This window comes from Zingiber officinale, chromosome 8B (genome assembly GCF_018446385.1).
Source record: "Zingiber officinale cultivar Zhangliang chromosome 8B, Zo_v1.1, whole genome shotgun sequence".
Classification (NCBI taxonomy): Eukaryota; Viridiplantae; Streptophyta; class Magnoliopsida; order Zingiberales; family Zingiberaceae; genus Zingiber; species Zingiber officinale.
This window is the reverse complement of record NC_056001.1, coordinates 95670453-95691338: the sequence shown is the minus strand read 5'-3', so window position 1 is coordinate 95691338 and position 20886 is coordinate 95670453. Positions and strand designations below refer to the sequence as shown.

At 33.5% G+C, this 20886-nt stretch overlaps 1 protein-coding gene and 1 pseudogene across 1 annotated transcript; both read right to left on the bottom strand.

The window, feature by feature from the left end:
• Nucleotides 1–1285: 1285 nt before the first annotated feature.
• Nucleotides 1286–2065, bottom strand: LOC122015391. The gene has a single exon (XM_042572260.1). The coding sequence runs from the start codon at nucleotides 2002–2004 to the stop codon at nucleotides 1480–1482; it is 525 nt and encodes a 174-aa protein (XP_042428194.1). The 5' UTR covers nucleotides 2005–2065; the 3' UTR covers nucleotides 1286–1479.
• Nucleotides 2066–3698: 1633 nt separating this feature from the next.
• On the bottom strand, nucleotides 3699–17490 carry LOC122014054 (annotated as a pseudogene).
• Nucleotides 17491–20886: the final 3396 nt, after the last annotated feature.

The following is a 20886-nucleotide window of genomic DNA, read 5'->3' as shown; positions in this document are numbered from 1 at the left end:
GGACATTATGATAAGCCTTTTCTAGGTCGACGAATATCATATGTAAGTCTTGCTTCAGTTCTCGATACTTTTCAATTAGTAGATGTATAGTTTTTATTGTCGACCTTCCAGACATCAATCTAAATTGATTTTAGGCTACCATGGTCTTCTTCCTTAGTCTTTTTTCTATCACTCTTTTCCAAAATTTTATGGTATAACTCATTAGTTTAATATCCTTATAGTTTGCACAATTTTATATGTCTCTTTTATTCTTTTATAAAAGAATTAAAATACCCTATATTGATCAGATATTTTTTAAAATATTTAATATCAGGTTGAATAACTTTGTAAGTCATTTAATACCTTGTTTCCCGAGGTGCTTCCATACTTCTATCAGAATAATCATTTGGTCCAACTATTTTATTTTGCATTCCCTTTAAAGATTCTTCTACTTCTTAGGATTGAAATTTAATTCTACGATAAAAAGTTGAAGAAAATAGTTCTTCTATCACTCTTTTATTTCCTCATCATTTATTAGTATCATATTATATTCATCTTTAATACATCTTATTTGGATAAGATACCTGGACCACTTAGGAGATTAGGAGGGTCTCTTGAACTACTTTTGAAAAATCCACCTAAAGGAATCACTTATTCAATAAGTGAAGTGGTCCCCTAACAAGACCAACCAGACGACCACCTAGGTTACTTTTTTGAGACATGATTTGCACCGTCTCACAAAATCTCATCCAAATACACACTCAATACAGAAGCACGATTGCAGTGATATGGTGAACCCATTGAATGTGACTGTATGGACTAATTCTAAAACAATGCACTGAAAGTCTTCCTCCAATCATGTTATAGTCATAACATTAATACTTCTTTCACTTTAACATCTAGTAAGGATATTATGCATACCAAAGATCTCTTAGACTTAAACATTTTGAGTAACAGTATTGAACAATACCTCAATATCTGACTCATACATAGTTGCTATATATGTTTATCCATACTACATTAAGATCTAAATATTGACCTCACACTGTCAAAGATGTGAGCAAACATTTAATGTCAACTACAAATTAATCTAAATCCTTAAAGTTTCAATGAATTTCTGAAAATGAGGAAAACTGATCATAAGCATATTCTTATATGATATGTTTTTTTTTTTAAAAAAAATAATAAATCATGCTGTAACTCATTAGAGTAATTCTAACAACAACAACAACAAAAAACTGACTTTGAATGTGCACTTTCTTCTTACATGATATTATCCAAGAAAAATGAATCGCCACAAATAATATTATAAGGAAACAAGAACTCTAGTATTAATATAGGAAACCAACTGCACGCAGATTACATCATTCTTCAAATAACATAAGCGTTGAATTATGCAAAACAGTATCATTGAAGATTATTATTCGAATAAACCAGAAAAACATCAAATGCCTTTGATCCAGCAACAGAACGACGAGCACGATGAGTTTTTTTTCCCACCTATGGGATGTCCCAGGGCTTGGGTTTAGGGACAACGACGACCATACCTTGCAGTTCGTGCTGAAGAATAATCTGACACGCAAGCCTTGCGTGCTTGTTAAACACACGTTTCTGGGGTCTCGCGGTGCGGACTAAATGCTCATGGGTGAGGATGTAACGCTCATCGTAGGACAAGGGGGGAAGCTTGTCAAGCCACTCCTGGGCGATATGGACCTCGCATTCACCAGAGCAGGCGTCGATTTCCTCAAGCCGATGGGACGCCGGGTCGATCAGGCCGCCATTGATCAGAGCGCGGAGGAGCGTATGCCCGACCAGTCCGATGATCGCGTGCTTGTTCTCATGGTGATCGATGGCGGAAAGCTTCACGATCCGGTCGGCAATCTTATTGGATCCAGTAGCCGAGGGCGTCGAGACGGCGTCAACGAGCGCCGAAGACGCGGAGGTGCGGGAAAGAGGTTGTCGGAGGTGGGAGGGGCTTGTTCGGCCGAGGTGGATAGGTATCCGGCGAAGGGCCGCAAACGCCATTTCTAGGGCTTCCCAAACTCGTCGAGATCGGGAAATGAGGGGGGAGTGCGATCGCTGTGGGGTCACATCACATGTAGTCGGCTCTTAACAGGTCGGATTATTCTGTTCGATCATAAGGATTCGAAATCCAAAACAAGCAGACCGGGTGACCCGACTCGTCCAACCAACTTGCCTCGGACTCACCGTTTATTGACTGAGTGTTGATTCGAGATACCGTTTTGGATCGTACAGGCAACATCGTCGTGAACAATCGTTATGCGATGATAAAATTTTCTTTATTATTTATCTATTTATATTTTATTATTAGACGAACGATACTAAATTGTGTAGGATAGAATAAAGTATTCAGTCAAAATCGAATAGATTAAATTCAAAAGATGAATCATCTCACAAATGAATTTTTTTTAAATTAATTAAACGGACTAAATTAATCAAAATTTTATAATCTTACTTTTCACGTCTGATCCTCGGCCCACCCGATCTAATAAGACTCCTTATTTAGCCGCAATTAAGATTTCCTGCGTCCTCTTGATCCGAATATAGGAGACCTCCAGAAATTGAAATTTACTGATACACCTAGTGAGTTCCGATTGCACCCATTTCAATTCTTGTAGATTTCTAAAATTATAAGAAGTCCAAATATGCCAAATGAGTTTCGACATTCCTAGTGCGTCCTCTCTCTTTCTTTCTTTTTCTTCTTTTTTCTTTTTTCTTTTTTCTTTTTTTTTATTAGACCTTATATTTTTTTATATCAGATTGTATGATATCTTCCCATATCAGGCCCAACGTGGACCTGATATGGGAGATATCAGGCCTAATAATAAAAAAAAGAAAAAAAAGGAGAGATATAGGTTGTGGGTCTAATATGATTTATATATCATGCGTATGTTATGCATGCACGCATTGAAAAAAAAAAAGAGGAAAAATTAGATTGATTGTATGCATAGAAGAAAATAAATAGAAGAGAGAGTGAGAAATGACAGTGAAAAAAAAAGTCAAATTTATCATAAGGATAAAATAGAAAATGCACTTAAAAAAGTGCGTTCTTTTGTAAATATCAAAGTAATATATATTTTTTTTATATAAATTTAAATCTCTCTATGCGTCCTTTGATAAATTGTCAAATTTTCTTTATTATTTATGTATTTATATATTTATCAACTAGTTTGTTGCTGGAGACATTTTAACGGTCGGCTGTAGCTTCGAATGCAAGCATCACTCCCTGTCCCTTCCATGTCAAGCGTGTACTAACCTTTAATCATCAGAACAATATGTCGACTAAGTACCATCGTGAACCCAATCTAACTAACTAATAATTAAGATGCAGTAAGAACCAAGCAAGCTAATTGATAGCAAAGAACTTGAAATCCAATCCTTTTTTTTAGAGAAAGCTGATTGAACTCGCAATCTGTTCTAGTTTAGACAAATCGAACCAACTGAACCGACCTGATTTGACTTTGGAAATGTTGCTGTGCCTTCTAGGGCACTGTTCTCTGTAATGCAAACAAAGAAGTCTATCTCTAAACTGCATGATTGTCACTTGCTAAACCTTTGCTTTGACTAGGCAACCACCCTCTCTTTTTTTTTTTTTGCCTTCTTTCAAAAACAAAGGAAAAAAGAGTTATTGCGCATGATATCCGTGGATATAAATACAGAAGAGAAGGCATAATTAGGTTTGCCTTGCATTCTTGCTCTTAAAACACACCTGGCCATGGCGGCGGCGGCGGCGGCGGCGGCGGCTGTTGCTGTTTATTCTTGTTCTTGTTCTGTTCCTGGTTTTGAAATGTGATAAGCAACAGCTGAAAGAGGTGGTGGTATGGGGAATCAAGCGCAATGGTCCGAGAGAAGAATTCATGTAAAATTATTAGTTTGTTATCTGATTAATTATAGTTGATTTTTTTTTCTTTTTTTTTCAAGTTAATAAGATGAGTGGTCTTTGTATATATATATATGTGCTATCTGTGTGTGTGAAATTAAGCTTTACTTCAATCAAGAAAGTGCTGATGAAGCTGGGCTAGTAGGGTTTTGCATTATATCATGGATTTGAACTAGTTGAATTGTTTAGATATATTTTTATGGGTTTCAAATGTTGATTGTGATGTACACCTCTGGCTATTAATTACAATTGAGAAATTAAGGAAAAAAAAGACAACAAAATTTCTTGATGAAGGATCACAAAGACATTTTAATTAAGGGGAAAAGGAGACGAGACAAGTCATGTAACAATCCGACCACTACAACATTCAAATCATGCTTTTAGAATTAGCTATTATATGCTATCCAGCAACAGTGCAGAAGTTGGTACATACTTCAAATTGAAAGCGGTATCAGAGGCAATCATATTAGAAAAACAAAATTAGCATGATGTTTGATGGAGCATGAGACATTTCTTAGTTGAATATGCAGGATCTGGTCATTTCCTGTTTCCTCCTTTAGTTACCTTATAGGTTACAGATGTAGTAGAAAAATTACATCCAAAGTACAACAATAATAAAGAGAATAACAGAGTTCATGTATGCCATTGTCAAATTGTTTCCAACACAATTAAGGAATTCTCTTTCATGACAGTTGACAATATCTAACAATCTGAGCGGCAGGAGGACAGCCATATCTTATCAGGTTATAATCTAAATGGAAGTTGCTATTTTTTGATAAACAAACTTTAAATATCTGAAAGTGAAAACATTTTATCTCAGAATTATTCTTAGTGGAGTCTAGCTTTAGTGTATGTTTCTGCTTTGTTCTACTAGTGATGATGAGTATTAAAACAACGAGAGTAATGGATGGTCAAGGAGAGAATTATTGCCACTTGAAGGATGGTTCTCGGATGATTATTATGAAAATAAAATAAACAGATTTAGTTAACATTCAGCTGAATCCAGCATAGTGACTGACGAACTTAAACTTACTGTGAGTAGCAAGCTCGCAGATACATATACACAGAAAATCTGGTAATGAATCTGCTTCAGCAAGATAAGTATTCAACAAAAGAGTAACAAGGTGGAAAGGGATCTAGAAAGTTATGAATCTTAATTAGCAACTCAAATGATCATATTCATCAAGGACACAACTTTAATACAAAGCGAACCTCACGAATTAGGAGACAATTGAACCATCGAAAAGCAAATTGAAGGAACTCAAGCCCTTGCTCTTCCATGTGTCTTGATACAGGCTCTAGAGCCAAAAAAGGAAGGTCAACCATCAGGATGGAAAAATTTTGAATCCAAAAATTATGACAAAACTAACTACAGTGGAAGTAAAAAAACTTCTCTGAGATTAACTGAAGCACACTCCAAAAAGCATATAGCCACTGATCAATTTAACAATGCTATTTCTATTTGAAAGATTATTTGTCAAAAGAAATTACCGAAATTTAAGTAATCCCTTAAGACAATGGTTTGATGTGCTATAACAACTAAGCTGAGACATCAAAATTCTAAAATACTATTTGTGAATGTCTTTAATATCATACATAATGATAATTACATGATATGTCCAATATATATGTTCTGATTATACATACCATGCAAGCTCATTGGCAAGTCCTACAACCACAAAATGTTAATAAGAGAAATTCATGATTCAAGAATCAGATAGTTGAGTGGCAACGAAACAACAAATTTGTCAATGGAGTGCCCAAAAAAGCATGACACTGCTGGCCAAAAAACCACTCATTTAGTTGGACATAACAATTGATAAATCAACCATAACTTATAGTGCTGTAATAGAATGATAGAAGAAAGATCTACATACTGATTTAAACATATTTGCAGGTCAACATTACCACCTATCAAGAGATGTGAGAAGTTGAAACAAGAAGCATTAAAAGATCAAACTAGATTCCAATTAAACAAGAAACATGTGCATATTTGCCTGATAGGTGCAGGAGTATGATTAGAATTAGATTATATAAAGTTGGTATGAGGGAAAAGAGCAATTGCTCCAGTGTAGCAACCTGTGATTAGGACTTAATACAAAGAACAAAGGAAGAAAGCTTCATGCAGAAAACAGATCAGCATAAGATATAAAACTAATCTAGTGGAATAATAATAAAAAAAAAGAAATATCACAAAAGATTAGAATTACCATCAATCCGACAAACCAGTTCACACAATCTGAAAACAAGGTGCTGAATTCCTGGTTGAGCAAACGTGTAATGATCCTGCATGCCATCAAGCAATTTTGAGAGGCACCAGTAACAATCAGCTTCAGTGTTAGATATTATCTGAGGAGAGAGATCTGAAATTGACCAACTCTCTCCATGCTGCCATTTAGATATTCAGATAAGAACACTATCAAAAATGGTGTGAGAAGATCATTTATTCCTTGAACATATCCACTTGTTGGGTGACGAATAGCCCTGGAAAGAAATAAATCAAATAAACTAAATTTTAGTGCACTTCTGACAAAATAATATATAAGAAATACAAGGAATGTTAAAAAAGCCCATAAAGCCACTCACTTTCACCATTTGGATACAATTTCCAAGAGAAAAAATAACATCACAACTTTTTGAGTGACAAATTTTAGAATTTGGAATGACAATCATGCAGATAATATTAAAAGTAGTTTAAAGACTTTTTACTTGTTTCAGAAAAATAAAACGGTCCGGTAAAATAATCTGGTACATGATCTAAAAATTAAACATAATAATATTTACTATTTGTAGTTGAACTATTTCAAGCAAATCTAGTCTAACAACATGTCTGCTTGAGTCGAAGAAGCAGAGAAAGGAAAGAACAGTGGTGGGGAAGGGAGGAAGGGAAGCGAAGGCCATAACTTTTGACTTGGTAACAAGGCGCTGTTTGGCTTGAATCGAAGCTCGTTTAGAGACTTAGATTTGTTACCGGGTGGAACCCAAAATTGGCCAACTTTCGTATCCAAAAAACATCGTTTTGGGCCTTTTCGGAGGCTCCAAACATCTTTTTTACTATTTTTAGTCATTTTCGTATTTTTGGGCTTTAGGATATTTTTGGGATTTTCACCTTGCAATTAGGCTTTTGGGTTTATATAAGGATCCTGTTTAGTTGTTTTGAGAGAGTTTTGATTATTACTATTTTGAGTTGTCGTTTCCTACTTTGAACATCGAGTTTTTCCTATTTCCTAGAATTCCTCTTCGAATTAATAGGTTGTAAAAGATTACTTTTGGTATTTGTGCACAAATCAATGGATTAAATAGCTTGCGTTACGTAAGAAAGGAATGAAGAGGAGAGAAGTTTTCCTTGTTTGTCTACTTGATAAGAGAGGAAATGAGGGAAAATGAGGAAAATTGAAAAATTAGCCATTTGATTTTGTTATTATGAGATGGAGGGTTATATCAGTCTTTTCAACATAACTTTACTTTGGCTCCCTTCCTCTCAAGTAGACAAGCCATAAGTTGAGAGGTTGGTATCTGGTCTTAGAGTCCGGCTGTCTGAATAAAGCATTGTTGAAAGTTTGACATGTATCTTAGGAGAAGAGTTATTGTACGACCTATACAAAGACTCCCCTCCTATTATTTTAAACATTGATGAATTGATAGAATTTTTAGTTATCCAAATAATATTTTCTCTCTTATCTGACAACCAAGTGATTCATGCAAGCATGGAAGAACACTCACAGAGGCACACAACCCCTGCTTGTGATGAGCACTGAGTTTCATTAGTTCTTATTATAATGGCCTCATAATTTCCCACAAACATATGATCCATTGGAGAGTGTAGTCACCTTAGATTTTTTGGTGGAATATCAAAAGGAGCATCAAGTTGTTGAAAGTGATATGACAAATTGATACATATCCTAGTCTAGCTACTAGCTTCATGGAAGGTTAAAGTATATATAGAGAATTTAAGTGACAGCAATAAAATTCACATAGTATTAGATGAACTAAACATGTTCAAGACATACCATCGAGTATGATTTTATTGGTGAATAAAGATTTTTTCAATAAAGAGTCAGAATTAATCCTGATATTAGATGAACCTAGCAGCATATTCAAGAGATATTACCATGAAGTATGATAATACTGGTCAATAAGGTTCATCTAAAGTGGTAGGTTAATGTGTACCATGAAGCAAATAAAAATTGTTGATCATAAACAATTACTACAACTTAACACGGGAGAAATGTGCACATTCACAGGGAATCATAAATGGTATGATCACATAAAAGGAAAGAATGTGGAATTTAAGTCCTACTCTGACAAAGAGTCAACCGTTAAATCTAACCATGTATAAAGCATGCGTTCCAAGGATTTCTGAATTTGAGCATGCTGGAAGAAACTAACATTGGGTACCGTTCTCGGGCAGTCAACATAGATCTGTTAATAAAGAATATGAAGATTTAGACTACAAATGCAAACAGCATGAAAACCATGTCCTAAAATATGAAAAAAAAAAAAATGAATGTAAAACCTGGCGAAGCATGTTGATCTCATCATCTGACCTCTGTGTCAGGAATGTCATAATATTGAGTGACACATTCAACATACTCAAGTCTCTTTCTAGCCAAAACCCCCTCCCTTCTATCAGAATTAGGCGGTGCATATCCCTGTTTTCAGCTGATGAGTAAATTTCACATATTTCAGAGAATGGTTATAGATATATCATAGATAAATGCAACAGAAAAAGATTCATATAGCAAAACCAGGGATTTTCAGGATGATGATGTGAGAAAGCTAATGAATGCTAATTGCCTACAAGTGCACGGTATCCATTAAGGAACCAAGTGAATCCTGGCATAATCCATTAATATAAATCAAGGTAAAGAACACAGCACAGTAATGAGTTGATTTCTCTATTGATTAACAGTGTAATCTCAAGAGGAGACAGTTATGGGCATATGTGAGGAATTGAGTCCCAAGGCAAGATATCTTTAGGTCTAGTTTAAAGTTGATTATGAGAGCTCTCTTTTTCCCTCCAGGAGACACCTACTGCAAGGAAAAGTAACTGTACTGAGAAAGAAGGGAAAATTCAGCAACAAACAATGGTGCAACAGTGGAGCAATGTCGGAGTGAATCAAAGTCGCAGAGAAAAAGAGAGAGAGCATGGGAGGTAGATTAAGCAAAAGAGGGAAGAGAATCTTGTTAGTATTTGATACGGATTATAAGGTGCAATTGCTCTCTTTTTAGAAACTCTCAACTGGAGTTTCTCTAATGGTTCAATCTACTTATTGGCTAATTCATCATTCAGTGATTCATTATTTGATTTATTCTCCTAGGATTGGTCCCTTAGAAGATCATTCCACGTCTATCTTGTTGTATCTATCTTGATCCCTTGGAGACTTATATATGGGATCATAACATTTCCTTCCCTGTGAGATTGTGCTTGTCCTAAGCACAAGGTTTGTCTTCCCATTTGATTTCTTAGCTTCTTCTTTTGATATGTCTTTGGTTGACATTGATCCCTTTGGTTCTCGAAGTAGGTAATTATTTTCTGCTAGTGACGTCTTCATTTGTTGCATATATTTTTGTTTCTCTTCCAGAAAGTGATTTTAGCCATTGTCGGGGTCCCTCAGTTTATCTTGACTTCCTTGTGATATTAATTTTAGCAGCGGTCATGGTGTTGAAATCCAAGAGGATGAGACCCAATATGCTCAACCATCTAGTTCCTAATACAATATCAAATTTTATATGAAGAAAAATAAGGAAATCGAAGTATCTAATAGTAGTGTGGACACTTGGGCAGTTTGTGATCCTTTGTAGTCATTTCTCATTAGAGATTAAGACTGAGAATTTGAGCTCCTTATCTCCTGTTAGCTTAGCTTTAGTTGATGACGAATTGTTCACTGAAGAAGTTGTATATTTCCTAAGTCGATGTAGACTTTAAAACGTGTGTGGATAGTGGCCAAAACTTAAAATATTTGAGACTCAGGAATTCCTAGTCCCTAGATGACCATTAGCAAGTATTTAGGAGATTCTTTTGTCTCCTTATCTTTATCCACTTAATCCAGCATAAAAAATTGCTTGCACTCATAGCCAAGTGAAAACAATTTGTCATAGTCGAAGGTGAGGCCCCTTGTGCATCATTCGGCCATCTCCATGTTGGTTAAACATCAAATAGTTAGTGGTGAGCTTCAATCATTGGTTGGCTATAACAACTGAGGTATTCGAGGTTCCCATGCCTTGGCCATATATATGCATGTCAATGGGGCTGCACTTGGTAGATACTTTCGGTAGTGTGTCCTCATCTCTAAATGCACTCTAAGCACGGGGTCCAAGTAGTTGGAACTTGGAAGATAAAATGATATACCTCTTAGGTGACGATCAAGGTAATAGCACAGGCGAAGAGTTTTTTAAACTCTCTGAAATACTTCTTGATTGAGCATGTTTAGCGTAACTTGACTAGCTAGAGTTCTTAGTAGGCTTCTTACAATAAGGTTGATAATCCCTTTCAATATTCAGGGCTCAAAGTAGGCATCACAGAGTTCTATGAAAATGAGTAATTTCTTTCAATCTTTAGGGACCAAGCCAAGGTTTAAAATCTTGTTTCGAGTTGAAATTTCAGTCCCCAGCCAAAACGAAACAATTTCATGTCATTTCATCTAGTGCCAACAAATGGTGTCCGTCGCTGCAACAAAGAGCAAGAAGGAAAGAAGAGGAAGAGGAGGAAAAAGAAGAGGGGTGGAAAGTTCACTGACCTACAGGGGCATTGCTTGCAAGGGGCAAGGCAGAATAAGAGCAAGGAATAAATAAAAGATGAATTCTTCCAAGACTAACCCCTTAAAGGATTGCTCCAAATCTATATTGTTGAGTTTATCTTAATCCCTTGGACGCTTATTCCATGTGGGATTATAATAGAGATGCCCCTAAGGCCAGAAGGCATTACAAAGGTTTAAATTTGAGCTCCTGAAAATGATGACCTCGCAATACTACTAATCTAAAAGTGAGTACCTTACAATACTATTAATCTATTTCATGCTGAGAGATTATATAATGAGACCCTCCTCAAAATTGTTGTAATAACCAATAGGTTGCGGATAAATAAGAAGGCACATCACTAAAAACTATTCTCGAGCTTGCATTCCTCTCTTGTCTCCTATTGTCACATGGGATTGTGTGCAAAGCTTGATTTCTTGCATAACATTTTTGGTTGTCTAAATTTTCTTATTTTATTCATTTTAATTATTTATTAGAGATTAGAAGCACATATAGTGCTAAACATCTTGGCATTATCTTGAGATTTCCTTTACTAATCATAAATTACATCTACATGTTCAGCATGTTCATTGAACATCATTTACATGAGACACAAAAGCTTATAGATGGCAGATGTTCTTGATTACTGCAATTCTACATTCTAGTCTGATAAACATTATACACCTGAGATATTTCTACTTCAGAAGGATAAAGCTATAATGGGTTGATTATTCAAGGTCCAAGAATAAGGTTAAAATGAAATTCATTGGGGACAAAGTTGACGGTGGCAAAATCTTACTATAAAACTAAATAAGCAGGAGATGGCTAGTACAATATGTTGCATATCAATGATCAGGAATTAACAAGAAGTGACCCTTAAGGAATGCTTTAGTCACCTTTTATCAGAAGAACAATGTTCAAATAACAGGTATGAGCCATGATAAATAGTTGAAGGAACAGAATAGTCTTTTTAGCTGTTCAAAAAAGTTAACCTGCCTATTATGTTGACTAAAAAATATGTATTCCCCCGATAAAATCAGAATTCTATTTCAAATTCTACAACAAATAATTAAGCAAAGTTATGATAAAACTTGAAAAGGGCAAACAAATACCAGAAGAAGTCTCCATATATTAGGTCTCATAGATGGCGGTACACCACTCCAAGAAAACTCATGCAACTTTTCTGCAGATATGTAAATAACTTAGGGACCAATATGGAACAAATCTTCTTTAGAATAAGAATTAAAATTGGATAGTCATATAACTAGAAAGAAGGGACTTGGCGCAATGATAAAGTTGTTACTTTGTAACCAAAAGCTCACGAGTTCGAATTTTGGAAGTAGCCTCTTGCAAAATGTGGGCTGCCCTTTTAGTCATATAACTAGAAAAGTATGTCTTTATAATGTAAACATTTGACTTAGTACCTTTACCAATATGTGTGAAAAATAAGAGATCATTAACTCTCAAGTAAGTTCTATCAATTTCATTTGTTATTTGTTTTTGAATTGTTGGAAAAAATAGTCATTAAATTAGGTGATTATGTTTCTAAAATATTATGTTGATGATAAATTAGGTGAAATAATAATGTTGAGATATTTTAAGAAAATACAAGATGAGCCTACTTCAAACAAGGCATCTCCCCCTCCACCATCTACTCCACCTCCGCCTCCTCCACCACCTCCTTCTTATGCTGACTCAAATGAGTATCCTAGTGATATTGGGCTAAGAAAGAACATCCTTGAGTATAATGTGAATGAAAGGGAGATTGTTCGAAGTTACTATTTACAAAAAGATTCATTTCAGCCTAAGAATCATGAATTTCCTTGGCTTTCTTATCCAAAGGAGAAACGAAGATTTCAAGCTATATGGTTTAGTTTTTATCCTAATTGGCTAGAATAGAGCATTGCAAAAAACACGGCCTTCTGTCTTTATTGCTATTTATTCAAAGTGGATCATGGTGGTCAAAGGGGTGGTAATTCTTTTGTTACGGAGGGATTTAAAAATTGGAGGAAGAGAGAAAATTTTCATGAACATGTTGGAAATCATAGTAGTTTTCACAACATGTGTATGATGGCAGTTTATGACTTAATGAATCAAAAACAATATATTGAAACTTGTTTGGTCAATTAGTCTAGTCAGGTAGCTGCTAATTATTGTGTTCGTTTGACAACATCAATTGATTGCATAAGATTTCTTATGTGTCAATGATTATCATTTTGTGAATCAACAGACTCACTCAATCATGGTAATTTTTTTGAACTGTTAAGATTTCTAGTTGATCATAATGAGGATATCAATAAAGTTGCACTGGACAATACTCCCTCGAATCTCAAAATGGCATTGCCTGATATTCAACAAGATATTATCAGATCCATTGCAATTTAACCATTAATTCTATTCTTGGAGATCTTGGTGATGAATTATTTACTATATTGGTTGATGAAGCTCGTGATGTATCTGTTAAAGAACAAATGACAGTTGTTTTACGGTTTGTAGACGAAAGGGGGAATATTGTTGAACGCTTTCTAGGCATTATACATGTAAGCGACACTACTGCCATATCACTTAAGACTGCTATGGATTCTTTGTTGTGCCAATATGGATTATCTATATCTAATTTACGAGGGCAAGGAAACAATGGAACTAGCAATATGAGGGGAGAATCCAATGGCTTAAAAAGTTTAATTATGATGGAGAATAAGTTTGCTTATTATGTTCATTGTTTTGAGCAATATTGTTGGAGTGTCATGCAAGTGAAGAGACATACTTCGTGAGAAACAATTTGAAAAAGTTATTAAATGAATTTCAATGATGATATCTTCACTGGACGAGGTATGAATCAAGAGAAGACATTAAAAAAAGCTGGGAGCACATGTTGGGTTCACATTAAAATACATTGTTGAGTTTGATATGCTTGTATCCTTCTGCTATTAATGTCTTTTTATTTGTTGAAGAGGAGGGAAAAGAACACAAGCAAAGGGGCAAGCAAACAATCTGTTTGAATTGATTGGAAAGTATGAATTTATATTTTAGATACACTTAATGAAGAATATCTTAGAAGTCACAAATGATTTGTCTCAAGCTTTGCAAAGAAAAGATTAAGACATCGTAAATGCTGATTCTTGTAAGATCAAGCAAACATCAATTGTAAACTATGAGAGATGATGGTTGGGATTTGTTACTGAATGAAATTTCTTTATTTTGTGTTAAATATGAGATAATCACCCCACACATGAAAGATTTGTTCGTCTTTTATGGAAGATCACGACAAAATAATGAAGGAAAGACAAATCCTCACATTAGCGTGCTGAAAAACGTTTTATGAAATGATAGATTTGCAACTTCAAGAGTTGAACAGTCACTTTAATGAGATGAACATGGAATTGTTGTTATGTATGACTTGTCTTGATCCATCAAATTCATTATCTACATATGATAAGAGAAAATTTCTTCAGTTTGCTCAATTTTATCCAACTAATTTTTCCTAGATAGAGTTAAAGCATCTTGAGCACCAACTTGATAACTTTATTTTTGATATGCGGAGTAGCAATCAATTCTTTGAGGTTGTAGGGATTAGTCAACTTTCTAAAAGGATTGTTCAATTGAAGAAACATCGATTGTATCCTTTAATATATTTACTTTTAAAGTTAGCATTGTTATTACTTGTTGCAACTGCAACTGTAGAGAGTGTTTTAAATAATGAAAATAATCAAAACCTCACTTCGAAATCGGTTGGAAGATGATAAGATAAATGATTATTTGATACCATATATTGAGCGAGATGTGTTTGATAACGTTAATAATGAAACTATTATTCAGCATTTTCAAAGTATGAAATCTCGGAGAGTGATATTGTAAAAACATATATGACTTTTATTATACATTTTGTGTTGTATTTTTTATTTATTTATTAAATTCACTCCCTCCTCATGAGGAAATCCTAACTACATTGTTTACCGTTGCGCCAATACTCCCCTTCTAGTTTACTATTATGTCATAACTCATTAAAATCGACACAATCAAGGAAATTTTTACCTTGGCACATGCATCACAACTCTTTAAAATTAAAATGCTTAGCTTACATATTTTTTTTTAATAAAAAATGCTCGCATATGCTCTCACCAAATACAAGGTTAAACATTGAGCAAGTAAAATACAATAAGGAGTGAAAAGGGAAAAATTCAATAATTATTAACACAAAATAAGAGCTAGTAAGATAAATTTTTAGAAGGAAATTGGAAAAACCAAAATATATCCTTTCCCGAACCTCGCATTGGTGGGAGTTTCGTGCATCGGAATGTTCTTTTTAAATTGGCAAAACCAAAACAAAAGGGGTGCAAAGACAGAAAAAAATCTTTATACATAGTATAACAACTTGTCTAGAAAGTTCCTTTGTAAACTTTGCAACTCTTGCAGAATCTGCGGCTCAAGCTCCAGAAATAGAACCTTGAGCATCAGATGGTGCACTTGAAGTAGTTGACAACGATATATTTGTCTTCTGTAGATTTGCATTGTTTGCTGTTCTTCCATAACTTCTAACCTCTGCCTGTGGAGTAAGGAGCTTTTATTGTTACCTTGATGGAGCTGTAAAGAGATAAGTCCTTCTAGAACATCCATATACAATATTCACAATTACTTCAAACAAACTGCTTGTGTGTTCATTTCCAGGATCATTTTGGGAGTAGCTTCTTTCCATTTCTTGAGTGAGTCGCATGAACATTTGGAGGCTCAGATTTCCTAGTCAGCAAAACTGCCAGGGAAACTGTGACCTTTAAGCAAACTGAATGAAGGAGATATGCAAGATAAATTTATAAAGCCAAATATCATTTCTGTCCATGAGATTGGCACATAGGTCTTTGACATATATACTGTTCGAAAGTTATAGCAATACGGAGGTCACATTGTTTTAAAAGCATCACAGTTATCTTTACAAGATTCCTAATATTTAAATTTTGAAGAACATTTTATTTGTTTATTTATTTATTTTTTTTAAAAAAAAATAGATCAGGTCTTTAACATATCATGGAGGAAATTAACAAGACATGTTATTGAAACATGATTGTTAACCCATTATATCTGAGCTAGTATCACAACACTAAACCCACAGATAAAATGCATTCTTCATGCACCAAATGCCGAAACTAAGTGACCAAGCCCTAGAAACACTAATGCCAACAAATTTCCAACTAAAATGTGTTAGGGAAATGACTCCTACATTGTGGTTGGGTTACACCGAGTTTTTTTTTATGTGTTGACAATATGGTTTATGTACTAAATTATGATTTAATATAGTGCATCAAGTGTGTGGGTACTCGGACAGTGCACATGCAATCGTAGAAACAGTGTGTTTGAGGGGTAGATGCTTGGATTAAGTGGAGCAAGGAGCTCGATGGCCTCAAGGGAATCAAGTTGTGCATGTGGTGATCATGAAAATTTGTGTGTTCAAGGGTTGGAGGCCTGTGTTGAGTGGAGCAAGAAGCTCAATGGACTATGAAATCAAGCTGTGGACACCATAAATGTGCGCTTGAGACTTCAATGGTTGTGGGATATTTTCCCAAGTTGTGTTTTGTCGACCCACTCAAGTTCAGACCTTTGTATAAGCTTACAATTGGGTGTAAAATGAAGAACTACCCAGTTTCCTGTTGACTGAATCTTATCAATTGCCTAGGTGGTTTATATGATTTTCAAGAGAACATAAGCATTATATATTGGCCAGTGGACTATCCTTCTAGCAGATAACCAGCAATAGAGTTGTTAGCTTTTGACAATTACTCTTGGGACTCCTGTCTCGAGTGGAGTCCTTTTTCAATCAACTATAAGCAGCTGAAAGGTGCTTTGAATATAAGATGTTGGCAAGCTTTTGAGCACTTAGTACTCATGAATACTTCTCTTAATCTCTTGCTCAAGTGATACAAGTGTCCAAAAGGATCCAAGAGCTTAAAGAAGGTATCAACCTCTTCGCAATTTACCTCTTCCCTTTCATTTTCGTCAGTAGGAAGAGGTGAGAATTAGTTTTAGTAAAATTCCATATAGGGTCAAGCTTGTTAAACCTTGTGGAAATCTCTTTGGATTGGCCCAACTTATCATTTTATTTCCATTGTCTATACACTTGACACGACCACCAAACACACACAAACACTTGTGCTACTAAAATTGTTGCTGTTTGTGTTTTGTGCAAGGAATTCGATGATTTGGGCGCGCCGTCTATTCACCCTCCCCTAGTAGGGATATAGTAGATTTTATTAAATGGAGAATTGCCACCCTAATGTTGTGTCCAAAGTCCTAAATTCAAAACAATAACAACATTGGAACAATCAAGCAACTTTATTCTCATAAACCTAGGCACTAAAATGAACAGATGTGGAAGCTAATCTCTATCTCAATATCTTCGTAGCAAGGGAAAATATTATTCACAACCAGATCAATTCCCCACTCCCACCATCAAAAATAAAGAGAATAAAGCACAATAGTCATTCAAGATTCAGAATTTTCGAGTAACCACACTATTCAACAGTAAAACTGTACCAAATTCCATACACCATTAACATTGGCACCTAAGATCAAGAATTGGTTAAGGGACCTAACAAAATGGGGATCGAGAGTAAAAACAGCCACCAACCCTTGAACATTTCGGAGGGTTTCGTTGAACCTCCATTCAGGATTAGAACTGGGGATCCCTCCTCCGCCACTACTGCCGCCGACGGTGGTGGCCACGTCGTTCCGTGTGGGTTCGTCCTCTCCGCTACTCATCATAGAAACACCTTCTGCCCCCGGGATTCAGATACGGCGAGAGGCGACCTTCTCTCCTTGCTCCCGTCGTCCTCGCTGAAATAGGCTGCCTGTTGGCCCTGTTCTAGTTGGAGACGCCAAAAAGGGTCGGAAGAGGTGAGTTGCACTATTTTTTATGCTTTATCTGGTCCGTCTGATTACGATTGGACGGCAGGGATGCAAATCAATTCAGCGATTCGCGGGTCACGAGCAAAAACCTCAACAAAATTTTCATTCAAAGAATGTTTTTATTTTAATATTATTATAGAAGCAAAGCAATTTTAATTCGGTGAAAAATGACGATGATAAAAAAATTTACAGTAATACTAAAATAAAGAATATTTTGAGATAAAAATTATACCATTGTTTTTATTATTATTATTTTTTAAAATGATGAAAAGGATAATTAAGGGAACTTTTTTTTTGTTTTTGACTCTAATTTTTTTGAGATTTATATACTATTATTAATAATAAAGTTAATTAAATTACTTTTGTTATTCGTGTTTTCTAAAACTTATTTTATCTATTTATATTTTGTGCCCTGATATATTTGTCAAACTCAATTTTTTTTTTCATTTATTGTATGTAGAGAGGTCAATTAATTTGAATTAACCTTAAATTGAGCATGTTGAGTGGGCAAGACAAATCTACTAGGTCAATCAAATCAGATGAATTAATTAAGTGAACATTTTATCTTGACCATATTTTTCATTAAACACTAAAAAAATGATACAATTTTTTAAAGATGTTTTTTTTTTAAAAATATATATTTTAGTTCATGAAGAGTTTTATTTTTTTTTGTAATTTTTATGAATTTCTAAAAGTTAATTAACAAAAATATAAAACTTGATGATTATAAATATAAAATAAAAAATAGATATATTTTTAAATTTTAATTAACTTAAAAAAAATTCTAAACAAAAGATGGTTAGGATTCTAAAAGATTAAAAGAGTTTCAATTTTCTTTTAAAAAAATAAATTTTAGTTGTACTGCCTATTAATCATAGAGATAGACAAATTTTTTTATTTATCAGTTCAATAAAATAGTTATTATGCTCATTTCAGATATTTTTTATTGGTCCATCCCAAATTATATGAAAAGAGATAAATCAGAAGATTATCTTATAACTTATCATTAAGTTGGTTAAAATATGGGAGAATTTTTTTTTAGAATATGTCTGTCAAAAATTGATTCCTTAATTATAATAAAATTGTTAACTTGTATGCAAAACGGAATGGAAATAAAATTTTTTATAAGAAAGGTTTTTTTAAAAAATATTTTATTTTCATCATCTTTATTAAAATAAAATAAAATAAAATTGAAGTAATTTTAACATTGGACTAATTTTAACTCCAGCATTTAAACCGAACTAAACTAACTTTGACAAGTAGAACCAATTTTAATTAGTATTTAAATAGTTTCAACTAATATTAAGATAATTTTGATCAAAATCATTTGTAGCCATTTATAATTTTAGTAAAAATTACAACAACAATATTGAAAAAAAATTATTTTAAAAATAAAAAACAGATCGAGTGCTTTTTAATATATTTTTTAACATGAGACCCTCTTATATTTATAAGAAGATAACTACTAAATCTTATCCCATGGGACGAAGTTGACAATATAAATTTTTTTACATAATTGAGTTTATCTTTTATTATATCATTATTTATCTTTAAATAAATTTTATCTTATTTTATTATTATTAATTAAGTCCTTTTTGTTATTTCTATTTTTCGTTTGTTGTTCATATTTGTTGTAGACATTGCCTAACTTGAGCATGTATTAATTGTATGAGTACATGTTTATACCATCTTAAATATCTTTCAGAGTTTTTTTTCAATTCTTTCTAATATTTACATTTCTTATCCTGTCTATCTATATATGTTCTCATATTAACTTTAACATTGTCATTTATGCAACTCGTATTTTTTGCTCATGTCCTTGAGTCATAACTCAACATTTAGCTCCATGTAATATAGCAGTCTAACTATCATTTTGTAAAACTTTCCTTTAAATTTTAAAGATACTTTATGATCACAAAAAACACTTGACATTCTCCTCCGTTTCAACCTTCCTACTTGTATTCTATATAAAACATCTCTCTAAATTCCTTCATTTTTTTTGCAAAAATGAACTAAATATCAGTTACACAACTCGTCATCTCTTATTTTAACAATTATCTCATTACATCTAATATTTCTAAACTTAAATTTTATATATTTTGTTTTTATGCTAATAAGTCTAAAATCTTAATCATCTCTAACGTTTCCAGCTAAAATTCGAGTTTAGCATTTACTCCTTCGCATGTTTTATCTATCAAAATAATATCATTTACAAATAACATATAGATATGATATCATATTTTAGATATGTCTAATAAATTCGTCCATGATTAGTATAAAAAAATAAAAACTTATAACTGATCCTTGATGTAATTCTATTCTTATGGGAATCACTTCAGTTAATCAGTCCAAAGTCTTCATTTTTGTCATTATATTCTTATATATATCTTTAATTAGTTCAATATACGCTATGTTAACATCTCTCTTTTTTAGAATTCTTCATATAATTTTCTTTGGGATTCTATTATAAATTTTTTCTAGGTCGACGAATACTATGTGTAAGTTTTGCTTCTGTTCCTCGTACTTTTTCAATTAGTTGTCTAAGAAGATATATAACTTCTATTGTCAACCTTCTAGGTATAAATTCAAATTGATTTTGATCACTTTTGTCTCCTTCCTTATCTTTTTTTTCCCTATTACTCTTTTTCAAAGTTTTATGATATAACTAATTAATTTAATACTCCTAATCCTCTTTATTCTTATATGAGTGAACTAAATATGAGAGAACGGGGTGCTTGGTTGGAGGGAATGAGAGTGGGGAATGGGAAAGGGATTGAAAGTGGATGTTTGGTTGGGAGGATTAGTGGTGGGTCCCACGGATTCATTACCCTAAACATGGGAATGAACCATTCCCTAGCAAAAGGAGGGGAATGGGAAACCCCCCATTCCCATTCCCCACTTCTATCAATCCCATTCTCATTCACATTCCCTTATGTGAACCAAGCACCTCATTAAAATTACTTACCCTTCATAGACTTTTAGATTGAATAACTTTATAAATCATTCAATATTTTATTTTTTTTAGATATTTTCATAGGAATATCATTTAATCTAACTATTTTTCCATTATTCATCCAATTTAAAATTTATTTTACTTCTAATGTTTAAATTCTATAATAAAAAATTAAATTTATATATTTATTTGATCCACTTAAATTATCTAAATTAAATTAAATTGAATATCTAAATATCCGTTAAAAGTTGATAAAAACTATATATTTTCCATCACTTATTTATTTCTCATCATTTTGTAATACCATATTCTCTTCGTCTTTTACCTCTTATTTTGATAAGATTTGAATTTTTTTTTTTCTTTCGTTCTCATTTTAACTATTCTGTATGAATTTTTTTATCCAATTTTATATAAACTG